The sequence below is a fragment of the Chenopodium quinoa genome, unplaced genomic scaffold, assembly GCF_001683475.1.
Source record: "Chenopodium quinoa cultivar QQ74 unplaced genomic scaffold, ASM168347v1, whole genome shotgun sequence".
Lineage (NCBI taxonomy): Eukaryota > Viridiplantae > Streptophyta > Magnoliopsida > Caryophyllales > Amaranthaceae > Chenopodium > Chenopodium quinoa.
The window spans coordinates 2,769,260-2,794,700 of record NW_018743066.1 but is presented as its reverse complement, the minus strand read 5'-3'; the positions used below and the strand labels follow the sequence as shown (position 1 = coordinate 2,794,700).

At 36.5% G+C, this 25,441-nt stretch overlaps 2 protein-coding genes and 1 pseudogene across 2 annotated transcripts; all 3 read right to left on the bottom strand.

Moving 5' to 3' along the window:
- Positions 1-42: 42 nt before the first annotated feature.
- Positions 43-909, bottom strand: LOC110731184. Its single transcript, XM_021911014.1, has one exon. It carries the CDS (start codon positions 907-909, stop codon positions 43-45), a length of 867 nt encoding a protein of 288 aa, XP_021766706.1.
- A 638-nt stretch (positions 910-1,547) lies between these two features.
- Positions 1,548-2,717, bottom strand: LOC110731183. The gene has a single exon (XM_021911013.1). It carries the CDS (start codon positions 2,715-2,717, stop codon positions 1,548-1,550), a length of 1,170 nt encoding a protein of 389 aa, XP_021766705.1.
- A 309-nt stretch (positions 2,718-3,026) lies between these two features.
- On the bottom strand, positions 3,027-25,162 carry LOC110731182 (annotated as a pseudogene).
- Positions 25,163-25,441: the final 279 nt, after the last annotated feature.

The following is a 25,441-nucleotide window of genomic DNA, read 5'->3' as shown; positions in this document are numbered from 1 at the left end:
TTTTCATGTGTCAGCCATGCTGCTTGAAAGCGAAAGGGCTTGCTAATATTCGAGAGAGGGGAGAAACCATTGGGAGATATGAATAGAGGGGTATGGTCTGATTGCAGCGCTGGCAAAATGTTTTACTCTTGCCAGATCAAACCGTAAACCCCATTCTGAGTTACACAAAGCCCTGTCAAGCCTTGCACTTTGATATGTATCATATGAATTTCCCCTAGCCCAAGTGTGAGAAGGGCCCGAGAATTCTAGTTCGAGGAGTTGGGTGTCATCAACCCACGCATTAAATCTTTCACTCCTTCTGGAGGTTTCAGGGCAGCTTGAATTTCTTTCCCAAGAGTATCTTGTCTCATTAAAATCACCAGCAAGTAGCCAAGGCTGGTTGTTATTATCAGCAAATTTCCTAAATTCATACCATAATTCACTCCTCTTTGAAGGGTCAGGACTAGCGTAGATAGCAGTGAAGTACCACGGAATTTCACCTACTCTAGTGATCATCATTGTGATATACTGATTATGTTTGGTAATTGGATCCACTTTCACCAATTCCGGCTTCCAGTAAATCCAAATGCCTCCGCTATATCCTTGAGCATCCACTCTCGTGTGGCCATTGTAATTGAGAATAGAAGCTATTTTTTGAGCATGATCGCCTCCCATATGTGTCTCAACAAGAGCAAGGACACATGGTTTATTCACTCTAACAATTTCTTTCAATACATTGATGAATTCTCGACTTCCAGTACCTTGTGTGTTCCATATCATACAAGTGATAGGGAGAGAGGTAGTGTTAAGGTTGTGATTATTCATAGACATAATTGAGTTAGGGAAACTGGCATTATGTGCATCAAAAAGCAGTTGCAACGTTCGTTTAATGTCAATTGGCAACTTGAGTGTCACCAACAACTCTGGCATCATTTGGTTCGTCACAGATCATTAATGTATCTCCACCTCTAGTTGGTGAGTCAGGGGGTCTGCAATTACCAAGTATGGGTCCTCCATCAAGTCTGTCACAGGAATGATCTTGTCTGGAGGGATCTGTAGGATTATTGGAAAGGGGTGTAGCAGAGACATGGCTTACAGAGGGAGTGTTGTGTGACTTAGTCAGAGGGTCTTCGAGGCTAGCTTGGGTTGGCTTAGGGGTGGCTACTGTGTTTGCTTGGATAGTAATCATAGGGGTGGGAGTTTTAATAGCTTCAATATGAGGTGGGGTAGAATCTTTTGAGGAAATATTAGTTATATCATTTAGGATAAATTTATTTTGAATATTCTGTTTTTTTGTATCTTTTCCTTTTTTTGTTGAATCAATCTTTTGGCCATGATTATCGGAATGGGATCCCAACTTGAAAGGGATATTATTCTCCAAATTTCCCATAACAATCTTTTCTTGCGAAGATTTTGCCAAGTTAACTGTTTCAAAAATACTCGGAATTGAATTATTAGTCTCCAAAAATCCATCAAGATCAACTATTTCCTTGTTCTATTCCTGATTAATCTCCCCTAATGCTGCAAATCTTGATCCCTGTTGACTTGCCTTATGACTCTCCATGGGCTTAGCTGGGCCTGGGTTTAATTTGACGGGCTGCTGGGGTTGCTTGAGCCCGTCCTGCTGTTTTTTCCGGCCTCAGATTCCGCTTCCTTGGTGGTGGTTTTTTCACTATCATCCAGGAACCATAATATTCTTCTTCAATTCTTGGAGCAAGTGGGATATTAGTAGGATTAAAATCCATCTCAGCTTCACCATTTAACTCTTTGTCACAGACAGCAGGACACTTATCAGATTGGTGACCAATTTTGCCACAGTTGAAGCATATCAATCTCAGACCTTCATATTGCACTCTCAATACCTTTCCTTTAAGCCAGAATTTAGAAAGAAGCGGTTTAGAGAGATCCAATTCTATACTTAGCCTTGTGAATTGACTTCTTTGAGCCATAGCTGTGTTGTTGTCAATCCTAACAACCTTCCCAATTTTATTACCAACCTTGAGAAGAAATTCTTTGTCAAAGTATTCCACAGAGAGGTTGGGGATACGCACCCAAGCAGTCAGAAACCTTAAAGGCGCATCATCAGGAATGAAATTTGGAACCCATTTCCTAATAGTGAGATAGTTATCATCAAGCATCCAAGGCCCTTGTGTTAACACATGATTATAATCATCTACAATAGAAAATCTGGCTATAAAATAATCATATCCAATATCCGTTAGTATCAAACCACCTTTGAGTTCCCATTTTTTCTTCAATCTCTTCATCAAAGCCATATAGCCAATTTTTCTATTAAACATCTTGATGATGAGTGTGTGTTTCCAGGGCTTCCTAATTCTCATTTTCTCCTCCTTAGTGAGTAGAATGACCGGGCATCGAGGATCGTCTATCACCCCCTCAGGTGCTTCATCATCATCAGAATAATCATCATCATCATCATTAAGGGTATCAGATTGATGGAGAAGGTTCCCCTGCATCTGGTCTTGTCTCACCATATCCCTATATGACATTGAATTAGGCTGCTTAGACTGATTGATTGGATGAACAGGCTGTTGAGGTTGAGGTGAATCTCTATTGAATATGAGATGGGTGATCTTGCGTTTGTATTTTTTAGTGGAGCGAGCAAATTGGTCATTTTCCTCTTGGGAGGAACCTTGGTCGTTTTCCTTTTGGGAGGAACCTTGAGAAGGGGTTTCCCTCACAAGGATGGGTTTCGCAGAGAGCATTTCAGAGAGCATTTCAAATTTCACTTAAATATAATGTAAAAGTGGTAATTTAATAGGTAGTTGTTCGTAAAATGTAATTGCTTGCTAAAGTGGTAACTTAAAAGGTAATTGTTGACAAAAAAATCTAACATTTTATAAAGGAGTTTTTTATAATAAGAATAATCATGTACGATGCGGTGGTCCTGGCCTGGTGTATTATCGATTATCGAATGAAAGCTTAATAACATACGAAGCACAATATGCGCATTGATCTTACCCTCAGTTGGCAATTATTAAGATGGTCCAACTACTACAACATATACTTCGTGTAAGAGTACTAATAGGATAGTGACAAACTAAGTTCGTTTACTTTTAAAATGCAAATGAAATTATTACATTCCACTTTGGTTTTCACCCTAATTTTATCCAAAAATTGTGTACAATGTCTAGTGTTATGATTATCACGAAATGGAGGGAGTTTGTTACATTGTAACTTAAGCTATGCTTGTATACAATAACAATACAATAAAAACATCAACATAAGCAATTAGACATATATAATAATGGTACAGTACAAACATCAATATTTATGAGATAAAAAGTAGATTTCACCTCACCTTGATGCTTGGTAAGCGTAGAATAATGATCGATGCTCAAGTATATATGTTCGTCATCTCTAATCACTCATGTCTATCTAGGTTCAACTTCAGTGACAGAGTCATCATTATTCATAGATATAGGGACAGATTTTCTGGTTGATTGATCTGAATCAACGCCTTTTTTTAAAACTGTTCGATCCAGTTGTGCTCCTAATAAAGAAGGCCGACTCTTTCGGCACAGGAGGAGTAACTGTGGAGTGAACATCCAGCAACAGCATTGCCCTTGCCATTGTTGGTCTTTCATCCACAGCCTCTTGAACGCATAACAAACCAAGGTGCATGCATCTCAAGACTTCGTTAAATGAACACGAGTTTCTTATCGTTGGATCCACGAATTCTAAGGGCTTGACATCTCTCCATTGATTCCAAGCCTGCACTCTCATTACATAACAAATCATATCCTTCAATTTCCCATGAAATGTTGGTTGTTAAAGTCAAAATAAGAAGCATATATAATGAGGACTCACGTAGCTTAGAAGGTCTTGAGCATAGCCTGGTTGGTAGAAGCTACTGTTCTTCTTGCCACTTATGATTTCTAAGACTAGCACACCAAAACTATACACGTCCGATTTAACAGAGAATTTTCCATGCATTGCATACTCTGGAGACATGTAGCCACTGCAGGAAAATATTGTATAAATATGTGAACAAAATGTTGTTTTTGTTTCTATTTTTAACGAGAACAAAATTTAAAATTGCACTCACTAAGTCCCAACAACTCTACTAGTGTTTCCTTGGCTTTGATCCTGTTGGCAGATAATTAAGAAACATAAAGAAAAAAAAATAAATGGTTATTAAATAACCATGCATTACCATTGAAAATTAAAGGTGTTTCCAAATATAGGGAAAAATAACTAATGGTAATAAATATTGCAGGCTAAATTTTAAATGGCTTAGGTTGTTTTAGGAAAACTATAAATTGAGCATTTCCTTCATTTGTATGTAATAACTTTAAGAGAAAATCTGAGAGAAGAAAAATAACTCAGAGAAAAGAGGGGTTGTGTTTTTTGCACTTTGGTATAAATAGACATTTTGTTTATGTAATTTATTTCTCCCTCAAATTTGATTAAATAGAAAATTTGCATTATTTTCTTAACAATTGGTATCAGAGCTTGGTTGACAATTAGTCCACATTACGATAAAAATAAAAACGATCCTAAAAGAAAAAGTCAAATTTGAGTGGGAGAAATGGCTGCAGACAAAGGAGAAGTTAAACTTGAAAAATTCGATGGTAAAGATTTCGGATTTTGGAAAATGCAGATTGAAGATTATTTATACCAGAAAAAACTCTATCAACCTCTGGAAGAGAAAAAGCCAGATGGCATGCAAGAAGCAGAATGGAAGCTTTTAGATAGACAAGCACTCGGAGTTATTCGATTGACGTTATCACGCAATGTGGCGTTTAACATTGCAAAGGAAACCACAACGGCAGGTCTCATGAAAGCTCTCTCTAATATGTATGAGAAGCCATCAGCCTCCAATAAAGTTCATTTGATGAGGCGGTTGTTTAGTTTGAGGATGTCGGAAGGTGGATCGGTAGCTCAACACCTTAATGAACTCAATTCTGTCACAACCCAATTGAGTTATGTTGAAATCAAATTTGATGATGAAGTATTAGCGTTAATACTTTTATCTTCCCTGCCAGATAGTTGGAATGCTACAGTCACAACTGTGAGTAGCTCATCGGGAAATAACAAGTTGAAGTTTGATGACGTTCGTGATCTGGTTCTTAGTGAGGAGATTCGACGAAGAGAATCAGGTGAATCTTCATCCTCTTCAGTATTGCATACAGAGTCAAGAGGAAGAAATTTAATCAGAAGGAATGAACGCGGAAGATCAAACTATCGAGGACAATCCAGAGATAGGAGGTCAAAATCCAGGAATCCAAATAATTTCCAAAACTCAAAGACTATGGAGTGTTGGAATTGTGGAAAGATTGGGCACTATAAAAATCAGTGCAAGGGAACACCAAAAGGCAAAGAAGTGAAGGCAGAGGCAAATGTCACTTCTACCGGAGAAGGTGATGATGCGTTGATATGCTCATTGGAGAGCAAAGAAGAGTCTTGGGTATTAGACTCTGGAGCATCGTTCCATGCTACTTCTAATAAAAACTTTTTTGAGAAGTATGTTCATAGAAACCTTGGACAGGTATACCTTGGTGATGACCAACCTTGTGATATTGTTGGTCAAGGTAATGTCAAAATTAAGTTAAATGGGTCAGCTTGGGAGCTGAAGGATGTCAAACATGTTCCCGACCTAAGAAAGAACTTGATCTCAGTTGGGCAGTTGGCTCGTGAAGGTTACACTATAATCTTTCAAGGTGATAATTGGAAGATTTCAAAGGGAGCAATGATAGTTGCTCATGGTAAAAAGAATGGTACTCCCTATTTGACAGCTGGAGCGTGTTATTCGATTGCAGTTGCAACAGAGAATGAAAATTCCAAGTTATGGCACCAAAGACTTGGTCACATGAGTGAGAAAGGAATGAAGATCATGCATTCAATTGGAAAACTCCCTAGTCTAAAATCTGTGAATTTAGACATGTGTGAAGAATGCATACTTGGAAAGCAGAAGAGGGTAAGCTTTCAGACATATGGAAGAACTCCAATGAAAGAAAAATTGGAGCTTGTTCATTCTGATGTGTGGGGACCAACAACCACCCAGTCTATAGGTGGAAAACAGTACTTTGTGACTTTTATTGATGATCACTCTAGGAAAGTATGGGTTTACTTTCTAAAATACAAGTCCGAAGTGTTTGAAGTTTTCAGGATATGGAAAGCTAGGGTTGAAAATGAAACAGGTCTGAAGATCAAAAGATTCAGGTCCGACAATGGCGGAGAATATGAGGACACCAAATTCAAGAAGTTTTGCTACGAGCATGTTATTAAGATGGAAAGAACTGTGCCAAGTACGCCTCAGCATAATGGCATAGCTGAGCGGATGAACCGAACATTGACAGAAAGAGCCAAAAGCATTCGTATACAGTCAGGTCTACCAAAACAATTCTGGGCAGAAGCAGTCAATACAGCGGCTTACTTGATCAATCGAGGACCATCAACCCCATTGGAGTACAAATTACCAGAGGAGGTATGGAGCGGCAAAGAGATCAAATTGTCGCACTTAAAGGTATTTGGTTGTGTAGCTTATGTGCACATTAGTGATCAAGGTAGAAATAAGCTTGATCCTAAATCAAAAGTTTGCACTTTTATCGGTTATGGCGAAGATGAGTTCGGATACCGCATTTGGGATGATGAAGGCAAAAAGATTATTCGTTCAAGAGATGTAATTTTCAATGAGAGAGTCATGTACAAAGATAGGCATAAAATTGAGAGTTATGAAACAAATCAAAAAGAATCTACATTCATTGATGAAGATTATGTCCCAGACAGTACGATGCAAGAGTACACTATCATAAGTACTCCGCAACAAGAAGAACAGACTGTACAGGGCAGTACATCGCAATCAAATGACATACAACAACCTTCTTGTCCAACTCCTACCCTAAGAAGGAGTAATCGACCACATGTGCCTAATAGAAAATATATGAATTATTTGTTATTAACTGATGATGGGGAACCAAAAGATTATTATGAAGCATCCCAGACCAGAGATGCTAGCAAGTGGGGGCTTGCAATGAAAGATGAAATGCAATCCCTGATTTCAAACCAGACATGGGAACTAATTGAGTTACCCATAGGTAAGAAGGCCCTTCATAACAAATGGATATATCGAGCAAAAAAGGAGCACGATGATTCCAAGAGGTATAAGGCTCGACTAGTTGTCAAAGGTTTTCAACAGAAATAAGGAGTTGATTATAATGAGATATTCGCTCCTGTTGTGAAACTCAATACCATTAGAACAATGTTGAGTATTGTTGCAATTGAAGATCTTTATCTCGAGCAGTTAGATGTGAAGACTGCATTTCTTCATGGAGATCTTGATGAAGAAATATACATGCACCAGCCAGAAGGTTTTATAAAAAGTAGGAAAGAGCAGATGGTATGCAAACTTAAGAAAAGTTTATACGGGCTAAAACAAGCCCCAAGACAATGGTACAAAGAGTTTGATAACTTCATGCACAAGGAAGATTTCCAGAAGTGCAACGCTGACCACTGTTGCTACTTCAAGAGATATCAATCCAGTTATATCATCCTATTACTTTATGTTGATGATATGTTAATAGCAGGTTCTGATATGAATGATATTATAAAGTTGAATCATCAATTGTCAAAGGAATTTGACATGAAGGACTTGGGTCCAGCAAAGAAGATTTTAGGAATGCAAATCACAAGAGATAAGCAGAGAGGCACTTTGCAGTTATCACAATCAGAGTACATCAAACGTGTTCTTCAGAGATTTAATATGGGTGATGCTAAGCCTGTTAGTACACCGTTGGCGAGTCATTTTCGTCTATCAAAGAATCAGTCCCCTCAGACAGATGAAGATAAAGAATATATGGCCAAGGTTCCTTATGCCTCGGCTATTGGAAGTTTGATGTATGCAATGGTTTGTACAAGACCAGATATTGGACATGCAGTGGGAGTTGTAAGCAGGTTTATGTCCAATCCAGGATAAGTCCATTGGGAAGCTGTTAAATGGATTTTGAGGTATTTACGAGGTACAATTAATAAGTGTTTGTACTTTTGTAAAGGTGAATTGAAAATACAAGGTTACGTTGATGTAGACTTTGGCGGTGAAGTCGATAATAGAAAGAGCACAACGGGTTATGTATTTACAGTTGGAAATACAGCCGTAAGTTGGATGTCCCAACTACAAAAGATTGTTGCTTTATCCACTATAGAAGCTGAGTTTGTGGCAGTGGCCGAAGCTAGTAAAGAGATGATATGGCTTCAAGGTTTGTTAGATGAGCTGGGGTTCAAACAAGTGAATAATATTTTGTATAGCGATAGTCAGAGTGCTATACATTTAGCAAAGAATTCGGCGTTTCACTCAAGAACAAAGCACATCGGTATTCGTTATCACTTTATCAGGTCTCTTCTAGAAGATGAAGTGTTAACTCTTAAAAAGATTCTTGGCAGTAAGAATCCAGCAGACATGTTAACGAAAACAGTGACGATTGACAAGTTGAAATTGTGCTCAACATCAATTGGTCTTAAAATGACAGAAGACTAGTTGAGGTTCTACTCCTTGGTGTGAAGACAGATTGAAATCAGTCTTCAAGTGGGAGATTGTTGGCAGATAATTAAGAAACATAAAGAAAAAAAATAAATGGTTATTAAATAACCATGCATTACCATTGAAAATTAAAGGTGTTTCCAAATATAGGGAAAAATAACTAATGGTAATAAATATTGCACGCTAAATTTTAAATGGCTTAGGTTGTTTTAGGAAAACTATAAATTGAGCATTTCCTTCATTTGTATGTAATAATTTTAAGAGAAAATCTGAGAGAAGAAAAATAACTCAGAGAAAAGAGAGGTTGTGTTTTTTGCACTTTGGTATAAATAGACATTTTGTTTATGTATTTTATTTCTCCCTCAAATTTGATTAAATAGAAAATTTGCATTATTTTCTTAACAGATCCATGACGATAATTCTTGCCATGCCAAAGTCTGAAACTTTAGGGTTCATATCGGCATCTAACAAGACGTTACTTGCTTTAAGATCACGATGAACAATTCTAAGTCGAGAATCTTCATGGAGATACAACATCCCTCGAGCTATTCCTCCTATTATTTTGTAGCGCTTTGCCCAATCTAATTGCCTTTGTTTTGCCGGATCTAGCTCACAAACAAATGTATAACAAAAGGTTAAACACCAAATCATTGATAAAATTCTTTTTGTATTTTCATAATTATTGCAAGTTGCAACATCTTGCATTGACTTTTACATTTATTCATTCATTAGCTTTGACCGGCCGTATTACATGTACAAAAAAGAATATGTTATTTGTACATGTACTAGGATAATTATTTTGAATGCATAATTTCAATGTATTAAAATTTATAATCTTTACTTAATAGGTACGTTTAAAAATATAGTAACGAAATGAAAAGGATAGGAGACTTATGCTAGAAAATTTGTCATACCGAAAATGTAATCGTCAAGGCTCTTATTCAGCACGTATTCATACACTAGGAGCTTCTCCTCACCCTCCAAGCAAAATCCCAATAGTTTTACTAAATTTCTGTGCTGGAGCTTAGCAATGAACAAGACCTCGTTCTTGAATTCTGCTACACCTTGGCCAGAAGTTTTTGACAATCTTTTAACTGCTATTTCTTGTCCATTTGACAATGTACCCTGTAAAAATTATTGATACACCAGCAACTTTTACAAAAACAATATACTTGTACATTACTCGTATGTTAGTACACTTTATCCGCTCATAAATCCCTGCCTTATAACAGGTTTGAGAAAACTCTTATAAATACTGTATGAACATTTATATTCCTAAAACTGTTCTTGTTGAGTCCCTTAGGTTTTGAATGATGGTTTTGAATGATGACAAACAGCTATGGGAAACAGGTTTTAATAAGTGTTGAAAACAGTTGGTTGGAACCAGCTATAATAGAACACTGTTTTCCTAGATAAGTTATTGATGATATGAGTTATCTATTGAACTAACTTATCTATATACAGGAAACAGTTAGATGATAAATGTGCTATGTACTGGTGGGGAACCAGTATGAACCGTTTCCTTGACTGCTATGCGGAAAAGCAGTCACATACTCTTTATTGTGCATTAACCATGTTACATGTGCAGTAGTTGAGTTGATTCCAAGACTTGGAGCATAGAAGCCTTTCGAAGATATTTCGAAGAAAGATTGTTTGCTCATAATAGAAGTATTCAAGGAAGATTCAAGTCTTGAAGATTACATGAAGAAAAGACGATTTATGCTTTAATATGTTATCTAGGTTTTCATGTAATATGCTCCGTAGTATGCTTGCATGTTTGGGTTATATAAGTGCTTAAAAGTATATTGAAGTATGATATGAAATCTGGTACAAAGTTGGAACAGGTTTCATAACATGTCTCAATACAGGGAACCAGGTTGGGGAACCAGGTTCACTGTACGAAATATTCGAGCTGCCGTTTTTGGAAAAAGATTTTACAAAAAGATTTTTTCGAAAAGATTATTTTGAAAATATTTTGTGCAGCTGGAAATAAGATGAAATATTCTTGGTTACCTAAAAACTAGGAGTATTTATCTTAATTGATTCTATCTTTGTGATTAAATCAAATAAGATAAATACTTTCCTAAAATTACAATATATCTTATTCTCTAAGATTGTGTGATTTAAGGAAACTAGGTTTTAGGAATCTAAGCTTATATAAACTCATCTTATTTCACATATTTCGGGTGCCTCTCCAGAAATTAAAAGAGCAATTATTTGAGAGCATATACTTAAGCACTAATCCCATTCATCAAGTTATATACAAGAGCATTCTAGTACTTAAACTTTTTTCTCTTAATTAGCTTCGTAGAAGTGAGATCAAAGGAGAGTTCTTGATTCTTGTATTGAGTCTTTAACAAAGGGGTTAAAGGCTGGGTGAGTGTTTGTGAGTTCAAACACATTGGGCTTACGAGTGTAAGTCGAGAGCACACTCGGAGTAGAGTGTGGGGTTTGCTGGTTCCCGGAGTAGGGAAACAGCAGAGTGTTCTTTGTCTTTGTTTTTCGGAGTAGATTAATAAAGAACTTAGGATAGGAGGACGTAGGCCTGAGTTGGCTGAACCTCGTTAAATTTGTTGTCTTCTTTATTGCTTATTTATATTCCGCTGCGTACGGGAACCAGCACAACTGGTTCCTCACACATAATCCGAAAAGAAGCAAAATTAGCCAACGATTACTTAACACTCAATTCACCCCCCCCCCCTCTTGAGTGCCCATTGAACCTTCAATTGGTATCATAGCCTAAGCTTCTCGAAAGAGTAACATCTAGAGGAGTTAAGAATGAGTACTCAAGAATTAAGTGCAATCGGTTATGACAACAAGTCACCCAAGTTTAATGGAAATAATTATGCTTGGTGGAAGAACAGGATCCAGAATGTTATCATGGGTATTGATTATGAATGCTGGCTCGTAGTTAAAAATGGTCCTAATATCATTCTCAAGACAGATGTTGAGGGGAACCAGGTTCCCAAGAAAGATAGCGAATTGGTCACTGCTGATTACAAGTTGCTGGAGAAGAATGCTAAGGCAATGTCAATACTACAACAAGCAATAGGTGAGACCGAAACAAATCGTATATCTGGCTGCAGTAGTGCTAAGGAGATATGGGACACCCTTGAACTTGCGTTTGAGGGAACCAGTGAGGTAAAACGGTCTAAAATTGATTTAATCATGTCTAAATATGAATTGTTTGCCATGAATAAAAATGAAAAAATCAATGATTGCTTTCGTAGGTTTATGACTATTGTAAATGATCTTAGATCTCTTGGTAAAAATTTATCTGACGAGGATCTTGCGAGAAAATTATTGCGTAGTTTAACAGATGCATGGACAGCCAAGGTAACAGCAGTATATGAAGCAAAGGATCTGTCTACCTTGTCTCTGGAACAGCTGATTGGTTCCCTTATGACTCATGAGATGCTGATTGACTCTAAGTCTGAGAAGGAACCAGCAAGAGGCATGGTGCTTAAGGGAACAGTAGAAGATGATGAAGATGAAATTAGCATGATTGCAAAAAGATTTGAGAGATCTCTTCGAGATCAAAGAAAGAATTTCAAAGGTAAGCATTTTAAAAACTATAAAAAATCTAACTCTAATTCTTCTTCTACAGGATGTTTCAAGTGTGGAGAAAAAGGACATCTTATTCGAGATTGTCCTAAGTGGAATGACAAACAGTCTAAATCCGGAGATAAACAAGCATACAAGAATGCCATGATAGCTTCCATGTGGGGAGACTCTGACTCAGGGTCAGATGAAGAAGAAGGATCACCCAACTCAGATGTTTGCCTAACTGCCTTTACAAACATCAAGGAAAACAGCACTGGTCCAGGAACCAGTACATTCAACAAATGCTTTATGGCAAAGAAGGATGTACTACATGAACGCAAGGTAAGCTTAGAGCAAATTAGAGAAGATATGCATGAATATGATAGAGAAAATATGCTTGCTTGTATTGATTCCTTACTAGATGAATGCTATAAACTAAGTGAAACATACATAACTTGCAAAAGAGAATTAAAAGAAAAACGTGGTGAATGTAATATTGCTATTTCTAGTTGTGATCATCTAGAAGGAGTCTGTTATGAACTAAAAAATCAAGTAGCAGAACTAGAGGTTGAATTGGACAAGTGTAAAGTGGAACTAGAAAAGGAAAGATCGTTTGAACCAATTGATGGTGAAGAGGATCTGACCTCCTGGTTCCCTAGAGACTTATCAACCACTAGTGATACTCTTGATTTTTCAGTAGCTATAAGTAAAGCAAATTCGTGTACTAGAACTTCCTTGTTGAAGGCCTTTGAAACATTGGCTTACAAACTGGAAAACTCTCACAAGGAAATTGCTTCACTTAAAGCTACACAGTTCACTGTTTCCCCTACAGGTACCAGTGTAGATGTCAGTAATACGATTGATAAGTATGAAAGTAATATTTGTGATTTGCATGCGGAAATCAATCAACTGAAAAAGGACAAGCAACCAGTGGTTGTTGACATGTCTATTGACTCTATGGTTTCAAAGCTTAATCTACAATTCGAAGCTTTAAAAAGTAACTTTGATTTTCTTAAAGAGAAAAACGAATTGTTAACTAAAACACTTGAAACCAGAGAAAAAGAACTTAATGATAGTCATAGACATGTGGACAAATTATTGAATGCTCAAGAATCCTTAAATTACCTGACTTCATCAAGAGGAAACAGAGGAAAAGTTGGTCTTGGTTATACTAGACAGAGAACCAGGACTAACTGGTCTCCCAGAGAAACCACCTGGATCAAAGAATATCAACGAGGCAAGTATGTCATGACTAAAGAGATGCATGTGTGTTTTCATTGTGGTAAAAATGGACATAAGATACATGAATGTCCAGCTAAGAAAATTAGTGCTAATAAGAACAGCAAGGGTGTAAAATATGTGTGGAGAAGAAAGGATCAACAAGATGTTAATGTTGTTGAAAAGGGACCCAAGTATGTTTGGGTTCCTAAAACTAATGTTTGATTTGCTCTTGCAGGCTAGAGTGAAGGGAGACACCTATTGGTATTTGGACAGTGGTTGCTCAAGACACATGTCCGGGGATAAAGATCAATTCCTTTCACTAGTGGCCTTTGATGGAGGAAGTGTCACCTTTGGGGATAACAGCAAGGGAACCATCACTGGTTTAGGTAAGGTTGGTAAGACACTTTCTAACGCAATAGATGATGTTTATTATGTTGAAGGCTTGCAACATAATCTCTTGAGTATTTTTCAATTATGTGACAAAGGTAATATAGTTGAGTTTCAAGCCAACCTATGTCACATAGTTAACTCACAAACAGGAGAACTTGTATGTGAGGGAACCAGGAAGCATGATGTTTACATCACCTTCTTAGATAAAATCCCTCAAGACAAGTCCATCTGTTTGAGAGCTGTTTCTGACAATAATCAATGGATTTGGCATAAGAGGTTTGGACATGCTAGCCTAACACTTCTAAACAAACTTAAAACACGTGACTTAGTTGTAGGCCTTCCTAACATTAAGTATGAAGCTGATAAAGTTTGTTCTGAATGTGTAAGGGGGAAACAGGTCAAAATTTCTTTTAAGTCTAAAACTGTTTTGAGTACCAGCAGACCCTTCGAACTTGTACACATTGATTTGTGTGGTCCCATGAGAGTACAAAGTCGAAGAGGTCATAGATATGTCTGTGTTATGGTTGACGATTATTCTAGGTACACTTGGGTAATGATGTTACACACAAAGGATGAAACGTTTGAAGAATGGGTAACATTGGTGAAACAAGTGGAGAACCAGCTCACCCACAAGCTGGTCTCGGTAAGATCAGACCATGGTACTGAATTTGATAATGCTAACTTTATTGATTATTGTAGGGAACATGGAGTTAATCACAACTTCTCAGCCCCTAGAACACCTCAACAAAATGGTGTTGTAGAAAGGAAGAATAGAACTCTTGAGGAGATGGCGAGGACGATGCTCATTGAGAGTGGTCTCCCAAAGAGTTTTTGGGGAGAAGCCGTTGACACTGCTTGCTATATATTGAATAGAGGTCTCATTAGACCAAAGTTAAATAAGACTCCCTATGAACTTCTTAAAGGTCGAAAGCCCAACATCACATACTTTCGTGTCTTTGGGTGTAAATGTTATGTGCATAATAATGGGAAGAATCAACTTGATAAGTTTGATCCTAGAAGTGATGAGGGAATCTTTCTTGGATACTCTTCTCACAGCAAAGCATATAGAGTCTTCAATAAAAGGACTCTTTGTGTTGAGGAGAGTGTCCATGTCATTTTTGATGAATTTAACATGTCTTCTGAGATTGCGCAGGTACAACCTGATGAAGTGATTGGATTGATGGATTTCACGGGGAACCAGTATACTGGTCCCACGGATGAAGTGCAAGCAGATCTAGGCCTACCAAATACTCCACCAGATGATAATGATGAAGTGCCTAGAGAAGAAAATGAAGATAATGAGGACTCTGAAGGGGAACCAAGTCCTGATGGTTCCTCAAATAATAGACAGGTAATGAGTTCAGGGGGAACAGAAGAAGGTACCACCCCTGAACCTGAGGTAAGTAATGATAGAGGAAACATCATGAATGTGAATCCTCCTGGCTCCTCAGAAGAAGGAGAGATCCATGAACATGCTGGTTCCCAACTTAATGAGAAAGCACAAAACAGTCTTAATTTTAAAAGTTATAGATATCAATCTTCTCATCCCACTGATCAAATAATTAGTGATATAAATAAGGGGATTCAAACGAGAACAAATGTTTTTCAAAACTTTTGTGCTTTCTATTCTTTCCTGTCTAATGTAGAGCCTACTGACTATAAAATGGCATTGACTGATCCTGATTGGGTACTAGCTATGCAAGATGAGTTAAATCAGTTTCAGAGGAACCAGGTTTGGCACCTGGTTCCCCGTCCCAAGGAAAGATCAGTCATTGGCACTAGATGGGTCTTTAGAAACAAGTCAGATGACCTTGGTACTATAGTCAGAAACAAAGCAAGGCTAGTGGTGCAAGGGTACAATCAACAAGAAGGAATTGACTATGATGAGACGTTTGCACCAGTAGCTAGGCTAGAGGCTATTAGGATTTTAATTGCTTATGCTGCTCACATGAATTTTAAGCTGTTTCAGATGGATGTAAAGACTGCCTTCCTCAATGGATATTTAAAGGAAGAAGTATATGTGGAGCAGCCACCTGGTTTTGAAGATGCACTGTTCCCCCAACATGTGTACAAGTTGGACAAAGCATTATATGGGTTGAAACAAGCTCCGAGGGCTTGGTATGAAAGATTGTCCAATTTTTTGATGGCAAATGATTACAAGAGGGGAACAGTAGACAAGACCTTGTTCATAAGAACCAGGGGAAACACTTGATTGTAGTACAAATTTATGTTGATGATATTTTATTTGGTGCTACTAATCAGGTTTTATGTGATGAATTTGCTAATCTTATGCAGAGTGAATTTGAAATGAGCATGATGGGAGAACTAGGATTCTTCCTAGGGCTGCAGATTAAGCAAATGGATGATGGAATAATGATCCATCAACAAAAGTACTTAAAAGAGTTGCTGAAAAAATTCGGCATGGAGAACAGCAAAGCTTATGATACACCTGTTCCCCCATCTACAAAATTAGATGCTGATCTTAAGGGAAAAGATGTTGAAGCTTCTCTTTATAGAGGAATGATAGGTTCTCTACTTTACCTAACAGCTAGTAGACCTGACATTGTGTTTTCTGTTGGTTTGTGTGCTAGGTTTCAAAGCAATCCAAAGGAATCTTACTTGAAGGTTGTTAGAAGGATACTTAGGTATCTTGTAGGAACAGCAAATCTGGGATTGTGGTACCCCAAAGGCAGTACCATTGATCTTATTGGATACACAGATGCAGATTATGCTGGTTTCTTAGTTGATAGAAAGAGCACATCAGGTATGGCACACTTTCTTGGCTCTTGTCTAATTTCATGGGGTTCTAAAAAGCAAAATTCAGTGGCCCTATCCACAGCAGAGTCTGAATATATAGCTGCAGCTTCATGCTGTTCCCAGCTACTGTGGATAAGGAACCAGCTGAAAGATTTTGGTGTTATTTATAAAAGTGTTCCTATTTTTTGTGATAACACTAGTGCAATCAATATTTCAAAGAATCCTGTGCAACACTCCAAGACAAAACACATTGAAATAAGACACCATTTTTTAAGAGACAATGTGGAAAAAGGATTGGTGGAGATGTTGTTTTGTAAAAGTGAAGATCAAATTGCTGATATCTTCACAAAGCCTTTGTGTAGAGAGTCTTTTTGTAGGTTAAGAGTCCTTTTAGGTCTAGTTAGATTTTAGGTATTGGCTTCAATTACTTCCTTCAATGATTGGTTAGAATGGTATTCTCTTGTATAGTGTGTGTACATACTTATGTTGATATCCTTCAAGTGTTGTGTAGATGGTTCAAAATCTCAAAAGGATTGAGAATCATTGTTGTAAGAAACAGGTGAAATCAGGCTGAATTGCCAGAAACAGCGTGACATGGTTCTATACAGGTACCAGCAAAGGGAAACAGCAGACCAGCTCTGATATGTCATCCGATAATATCTTTTATTTTCGGAAGATTACTATAAGATATTTCCTTTTGGAAGGAATTTATCTTATTTCAGTTATTTAATCCCATATAAAAGGCAAACATATCATATGCCTTATTTATAGTTGGTTGAGATAATTATGGTAAAAGATAATTACCAAATTTTTGATTTCAATTTAAAAATATCCTTTACAGTTGCTTTTTATTGGCTCAACTAACTCTTTTCTTTCCTTCTTCTCTCTTTGTGCTTCATTGTTAAAAATATACACTAACCCTTTGTGCAGATCATCAATCATCATCACTCGAAATTCTTTTTCTCTCTCTCGTATGCTTTAAATTCATCATTGTTCATTCGGTTACTGTTCACTCAAGGAACCAGCTCAGTCTCAGGGGGAACATCAGAAGGAAGCTCAAATGTCCTTAAGCCCGAAGTTGGAGGAAATTCGGAAAAGTCAGAGTGAAGAGGATGAAATAGAGATTGTTGGTTACAATGAGGAGACACTCATTGTTAAGACCATGGTACGAAGTAGAGTAACTCAATCTTCATTAAAGAAGTTCACTGAGAAGGTGTAGGAGGAACAGTCCATTAATTCTCTTCCGGAAACCAAGAGAAAAAGGGTACCAGCAAGAACCTTTCACACCACAAAAGGGTGGAGGTCTTTGCTTGATTAATGTGATGCTAGTCTTGTACTCGTTATGCAACAAGGAGAACTTTATGAATAAGTGCGGATCTCTCATGATTTATAAAAAAAAAAAAAAAAATAATAAAAAAATAAAAATAAAAATAAAAAATAGAGGAACCAGCAGGTCAGGAAGTGGTTTTGAAACAGATTGGGGAATCACAAGAATATGCTTAGTAATATAATGATTTTGGTTTAAGCAGAGCATGGTGACAAGGATGAAGAGGAATCAGATGATAATACAGAAAATGTTGCAAAGTTCGAGGAGGAGGAAGGGAACGAGAATGATGATGAGGAGTGATGTTGTTTCTGTTCTTGTTTCCTCACCCTCATGTTTATTCTAAAATAACTGATTTTGTTGGTCTGTCTACTTCTCTCCATTCCATGAACTTTCTTTTTGGATGGATTTGGGCTTCTTTGGTTGAACTTTGTTGGCTTGTATGAACTACTAACTCTGCTATGGTATGAACTGTTTGACTAATCTCTTTTTGCAGCATAATGCTTGAATGGTGGTTGATGCCATTGTATGGATAAGCACATTAACTTGTGCACATTGCTTTTACTTGTGGATACTTTTTAATGATGCCAAAAGGGGGAAGTAGTTTGAAGTTGAAGCCTAAGGTTTAGCTAGTTTAGATTGAGTCAGTTTGAGGTTTAGCTAGTTTAGATTGAGTCATGAGTCAGTTTGAGTCTTTTTATTTCGTATTTTCTATTTTCTGTTTAGGGAACCAGTTGGCCTAACTGACTTGTTCCAAAGAGTCTTGAGTCCTTGAAGTTTTTGACGGTTTTCCTTTTGAGCATGTCCACAGGTTCAGGAACTTCAAAAGTTTGTCATCATCAAAAAGGGGGAATTTTTTGAGTCCCTTAGGTTTTGAATGATGGTTTTGAATGATGACAAATAGCTATGGGAAACAGGTTTTAATAAGTGTTGAAAACAGTTGGTTGGAACCAGCTATAATAGAACACTGTTTTCCTAGATAAGTTATTGATGATATGAGTTATCTATTGAACTAACTTATCTATATACAGGAAACAGTTAGATGATAAATGTGCTATGTACTGGTGGGGAACCAGTATGAACCGTTTCCTTGACTGCTATGCGGAAAAGCAGTCACATACTCTTTATTGTGCATTAACCATGTTACATGTGCAGTAGTTGAGTTGATTCCAAGACTTGGAGCATAGAAGCCTTTCGAAGATATTTCGAAGAAAGATTGTTTGCTCATAATAGAAGTATTCAAGGAAGATTCAAGTCTTGAAGATTACATGAAGAAAAGACGATTTATGCTTTAATATGTTATCTAGGTTTTCATGTAATATGCTCCGTAGTATGCTTGCATGTTTGGGTTATATAAGTGCTTAAAAGTATATTGAAGTATGATATGAAATCTGGTACAAAGTTGGAACAGGTTTCATAACATGTCTCAATACAGGGAACCAGGTTGGGGAACCAGGTTCACTGTACGAAATATTCGAGCTGCCGTTTTTGGAAAAAGATTTTACAAAAAGATTTTTTCGAAAAGATTATTTTGAAAATATTTTGTGCAGCTGGAAATAAGATGAAATATTCTTGGTTACCTAAAAACTAGGAGTATTTATCTTAATTGATTCTATCTTTGTGATTAAATCAAATAAGATAAATACTTTCCTAAAATTACAATATATCTTATTCTCTAAGATTGTGTGATTTAAGGAAACTAGGTTTTAGGAATCTAAGCTTATATAAACTCATCTTATTTCACATATTTCGGGTGCCTCTCCAGAAATTAAAAGAGCAATTATTTGAGAGCATATACTTAAGCACTAATCCCATTCATCAAGTTATATACAAGAGCATTCTAGTACTTAAACTTTTTTCTCTTAATTAGCTTCGTAGAAGTGAGATCAAAGGAGAGTTCTTGATTCTTGTATTGAGTCTTTAACAAAGGGGTTAAAGGCTGGGTGAGTGTTTGTGAGTTCAAACACATTGGGCTTACGAGTGTAAGTCGAGAGCACACTCGGAGTAGAGTGTGGGGTTTGCTGGTTCCCGGAGTAGGGAAACAGCAGAGTGTTCTTTGTCTTTGTTTTTCGGAGTAGATTAATAAAGAACTTAGGATAGGAGGACGTAGGCCTGAGTTGGCTGAACCTCGTTAAATTTGTTGTCTTCTTTATTGTTTATTTATATTCCGCTGCGTACGGGAACCAGCACAACTGGTTCCTCACACATAATCCGAAAAGAAGCAAAATTAGCCAACGATTACTTAACACTCAATTCACCCCCCCCTCTTGAGTGCCCATTGAACCTTCAGTTCTTTTACATATTTCCCATTTTATTTCAAAATTATTAAAATTTGTCTCTAATAAAAGCCTCAATTTTCATCTTACCTTATAGACACCACCAAATCCACCTTCAGCAATTTTACTCTCCTCGGAAAAGTTATTAGTTGCCAACTGAAGTGTTGCTAGGTCATATTGCAACGAGTCGAGGGTTGTGAAATCCTCCCCTACAACCATGCATAGCGATGGATCATAACCAGGGAAATAGAGATACAACCAATCAGTAACTCAACTCTTAGTATTAGTAGCTGATATAGTCCTCTTACCATTTTGAATAGGTATTGCACCAAACTTTTTATATCTCTTCTTTACAAAACAGATTCCTAGAGCAAGTATTACTGCCGATAAAGCAACCACAGAAAAAACAATGCCGATGATTGCTCCAGCTGACACTTTCTTCCTCCCTGCGTTATATGTGTTAATTGATATACTTATTACAGGGTGACCTTGTTGGAGGGACACTTGGTCAATAAAATGTAATGTAATAAGATATTATTGGGGCCGGAGAAGAATGAAATGTACTTTTATATGTAATTTCTATTTAATTATATTTGGAGCTTTTGTATATATATTGCTCATGATTGCAAAATATTGCTTAGTTCAGTAAATGTGAATAGGCCCTAAGTGGTTCAAAAAAAGAAATGATAATTAAATCCTGATCTATACCTCATTTTTTAGGGGCTTGCATTTTTCCGAAAACAATCTAATAAATTTTTATGATATTAATCATCAATGTTAATATCATAAAATTTACGTGGTGATTTGTATAAAGAAACTTAATACTTTAACTATTTTTTATATAAAAAAAATACATCACTTTGATCGACACATTACCGATATGTAACTTAAACTTTTAATATCTCTAATTCTCAAAAAGTAAAATTGTAACAAAATTATATTATGAAAATATAAAGTGTGATTAATCTAATGATATACCATACAAGTATTTTTTTTAATAATATATATATATTTTACAAAAATAAAGAAAATAAGTCAAAGACATTATGTGAATATTGCAAAAATTAAAGTGGTCAATCAATGTATTAAATCAATAATTTCCAAGAATAAATATATACAATACTTATAGTAGAAAAATTTTAATTTAGATAATATTTTTTTTTGTTGGACAAATTAAGATAATATGATTGAGTTAAGAGAACAATGACTTACTAGTTGAGATAAATAAATATTATTTATTTACATACTCCATCCGTCCCGGAATTGAATTTTACAATTACAATTTTCTAATAATCTTATTTGGGGCAACTCAATTTTATCCATCACTTCAATAATAGGTTTTCAATTTTAAAACTATGGGTTGAGTCATATTAAGACATCTAAAATGGAGTGCTCGCTTAAAATGAAACAATACCTTTGGAACCGAAGACCTGTGGTGTCGATGACGAATAGTTGACGGCACCAATAAAAAAGGGGAATGACTCGTACCGAACGAAGCAACTAGGCATCAAAGTCTGAGAACTCGTCATTATATCGAGCTTTCCGATGCACTCCGTCAAGCATCGTTTACAATCATTGGGCGATAAATCAGGTGTACATTGCGCCAACGCATATAAGGTGATGGAACTAGTGACATTCACCGCTTTCGTGGTGAATTTCTTCCCTGAGGTATTACTTGCTGTATCAGCCACCATACTATTTAGCGTATTGTACATGGCATCAATGAACCGTGATCGTTCTCGCCCAACGTCACTCTCACTGCCCATTATAAGCCATTGGTTGGTCGGTCATAATTCTCGAAAGGGACTCGTTCGAGTACCTTAACAAGCATTGTTCGTACCAAATCACTGCGCCCATCGCCCCGGGGCAGTATACATTTGGTAGATCAGCAGTGGCAGCTGTGGTGACGCAGTCACCACACCCAGTAGCGTTTTGATCGCCACGGCATAGGAAAAGGCCGTACACGACGTCATTCGTGTCGTTGCCAAAAGAAGTGCTGTAAAAGCCTCCCGGGGGATAGTCTTTGGCTTTTGCGGAGAGAGATTGAAGAAGGGTGTTAAGGTTACTTCTGTATTTGCTTTTCGGGTTCAAATTGTACTTTTCGCGGCTGTTGTACACGTACAGCGGCCGCGAAGTTGTTTCTATTATTATTGACAGAAGATAGAGTAAAATGCATAACAGATTTCTTAAACATCTTACTAAATGTGTCATGATTTCTTTAATTTTATTTTCTTTTTCTTGGGTTTTTATGGCGTTCTGGGTTAGGATGCAACGCAGTGTGGTAGTGGCTGGTTAATAAATAAAGGTAGCAACCTTGGGCAATTGATAATTGACTTGTCTATACTGCCTTTGTATTTTTTTTCCTGCGACAGTTTGACCAAATGTACATGTGAAAAATATAACTGTAATAGGGAGTAATTAATTTTTTCAGTTATCGTATGTCTAAAATATTTTTATACTCCGATCCGTAATTCATTTTATTATCCGAAGTATATTATGTTTATAAATTTAACTTAAAATCACAAAAGTAGTACATTGATGAATTAGGAAGGAAACATATATATGAACTTATATAGGATTAACCTAATAAATACAGGAATAACATTATTCAACAATTACTCCTACAATTAAACATAGAATCTATCCTCAAGGTAACTACTACGAATTGACAACATTATCTTCAACACCTATTGGTCTATTATGCAATAAGCACTGACTACTGTGGCTAATATTTCTTGCTGTCGATGTCTTTTGTGGGACCTTCATTCTTTAATTCTTTTCATGCATTGATTATTTTTAGCTTCGTATTCATAGTTCAATGAAGATAGAAACAAGTACTTTTAATGTGTTCATTGGTTCGCATCATGCAATTTCTACTTTGATTGAATATTTTTTGAAAGGATATTAATTTGCGATAAGATTTTATTGTTTTGCCATATGTTTACTAGTCTCCCCCCTCTACCCCGGTAGTCCTTTTTTTTATTTAATTTGTCCAAGAGGGATGACAATAGGCACACAATAGTAGGTGAAAAACAAAATTTCTCAACTCTAAATCACCGGTTCTATTCAGCTACTTGTCAGGGTCCATAAGACATGTCTGCCGTTCTTTATGCTCTACTTGCACACAATTACAATAGATTTACTTCCTATAATTTAAGAAAATATTAAAAAAAAAAAAGGTGAATAGGTTTTGTGTGGGAAGATACCGATATCCTGTACAGTGCTGACAACTAATCTTTTACCGTCTAAACGGGTTAGGATTAATTTATAATGATGAAACCCATATCGACGTCGTCACATAACGACATGAAGGCGCCTCTTAAAACTGAGCATATGGTGTTGATTAATCGACACTTGGCATAAAGTTGTTTGCATGGCATGCAACCACCTGGCAGTTGAAATCATTATAAATAGGTAGGATTCTCCAAATTAAAAGGTAGCATTTATTACTCTCTCTTTATTTCTCTCTCTTCATGTCGTCTTCTCTTTTCTCTCAAACACTTTCTAACTTTACCATCGGAGTGGTTATCTCCGGATTCACCCAAGGGTTAGCTAATCCTCTCTTCCTGTGTAGGTGCTTAGCTAGATGATAGGGTTTTAAAGTTTTAATGAGTGCGAAAAAAGGTGACAATCCATAGAATGATTGTCTTGTTGAGCATTTGCACAATCAATAATGAACTTTTTTGTCTCACAATACCTCAAACAACGACGATGTATGAGAAGCTAGAGTGAGTAGAGAAGTGAAAAAAATGGGCGAGAGGGGATTATAATTTGAGCGATGAAGACGATTGGAAAACAAATATAGAAATTGCGATGGAGGAAGAGAGAATAAATAGTAAAACTTACCCGAAAAAATAAATAAATAAATAAAATCGCAGTCTACAACAAATAATTTACCCGTAAAACTTTAACAACCAAAATTCGCAGTCTACAAGCTATAAACGTCATAGTAGAAATTCAATTAACGATGTACTTGAAATATGTTACATAGTTGGCAAATATGACGAGTAGTACACAACAATAGAACACACATCAATATACATTGTATATGAATCTTTGCTTCATCTATATTATTGTAAGTAAAAAGTGCACCTCAGATCGATATCTAGACCAGCCGAGTATGCCTTATCTAGGTTCGATTTCAGTCACAGTTATTTCATTCAAGGAAAAGGGTATGGACTTGTTGTTTAATTGATCTGAACCAAAATCGTTTGCACAATTGTACGTTGTGGCTCTGATATAATAAGCTGGTTCTTTTGGCACCGGAGGATTAACTGAGTCAATGTCCAGCATGAGCAGTGCTGTAGCGATTGTGGGTCTATCATCAGCATTGTCTTGAACGCATAACAAACCAAGGTGAATGCATCTCAACACTTCGTTACTTGAGCACGAGTCTCTTATGATTGGATCGACAAATTCCAATGGCTTACCGTCATTCCATAGCTTCCACGCCTGCATGTTTCAAACCAGTTCTCCAAATGTTTACTGAATTTAATTTATTTTTGTTGAACTAAAAAGTATTTTTTTTTTTCTTTTTACTAATTAACACTTATTGTTATTTATCCCGATAATATTTGTTATTTGAAGTTATGTTGTTTATTGGTAAAAACTTTATTTTATTGAAGATTTTTTAATTTACAATATTTTTTAAGGTGAAAGAGAACAAATTAAAGCGCTAAGAGAATGATCAAGAGTAAGGGTCTTACAAAGCTTAAGAGGTCATCACTGCCGTCACAGCTTGATTCATGAAAACTAGTATTCTTCTTGCCGCTGATAATTTCTAAAATTACTACACCGAAGCTATACACATCCGATTTAACGGAGAATTGGCCATGCATTGCATACTCCGGAGACATATAGCCACTGCAACACAATAGTATGGTATACATGCATACAAATATTACTACCTACTATAGGTATTACACGCATGGAAATATAAATATATTCGTTTTAAGACACGTTTTAAAGATCTTGAAAACAAATGAGACAAAAAAAAAAAAAAAAAAAAAAAAAAAAAGAGAGTACTCACTAAGTTCCAACAACCCTGTTTGTATTATCTTGGCTCTGGTCCATGCCATGCCAAAGTCAGAAACCTTTGGATTCATATCCGCGTCTAACAAGACATTACTTGCTTTAAGATCTCGATGTATAACTTTGACTCTAGAATCTTGGTGGAGATATAAAGAATCCCTCGAGCAATCCCTCCTATAATTTTGAAGCGCCTTCCCCAATCTAATTTTTCTTGTTTTTCAGGATCTATAAATCAAGTTGCCACATTATTGAAAAAATAAAATAAAATTTATAAGACTGAATCATCCATATGTCTCATCAAAATTAAGCCAAAGTGCATTGAATGATCGAACTAGTATCATACCAAAAAGAATACGGTCAAGACTCTTATTGGGCAGATATTCGTACACTAGTAGCTTCTCTTCTCTGGCTAAGCAAAAA

Excerpts from the sequence above, each read along its gene's own strand:
- LOC110731183 (XM_021911013.1), bottom strand. The coding sequence starts at position 2,717 with ATGCTCTCTGAAATGCTCTCTGCGAAACCCATCCTTGTGAGGGAAACC.
- LOC110731184 (XM_021911014.1), bottom strand. The coding sequence starts at position 909 with ATGCCAGAGTTGTTGGTGACACTCAAGTTGCCAATTGACATTAAACGA.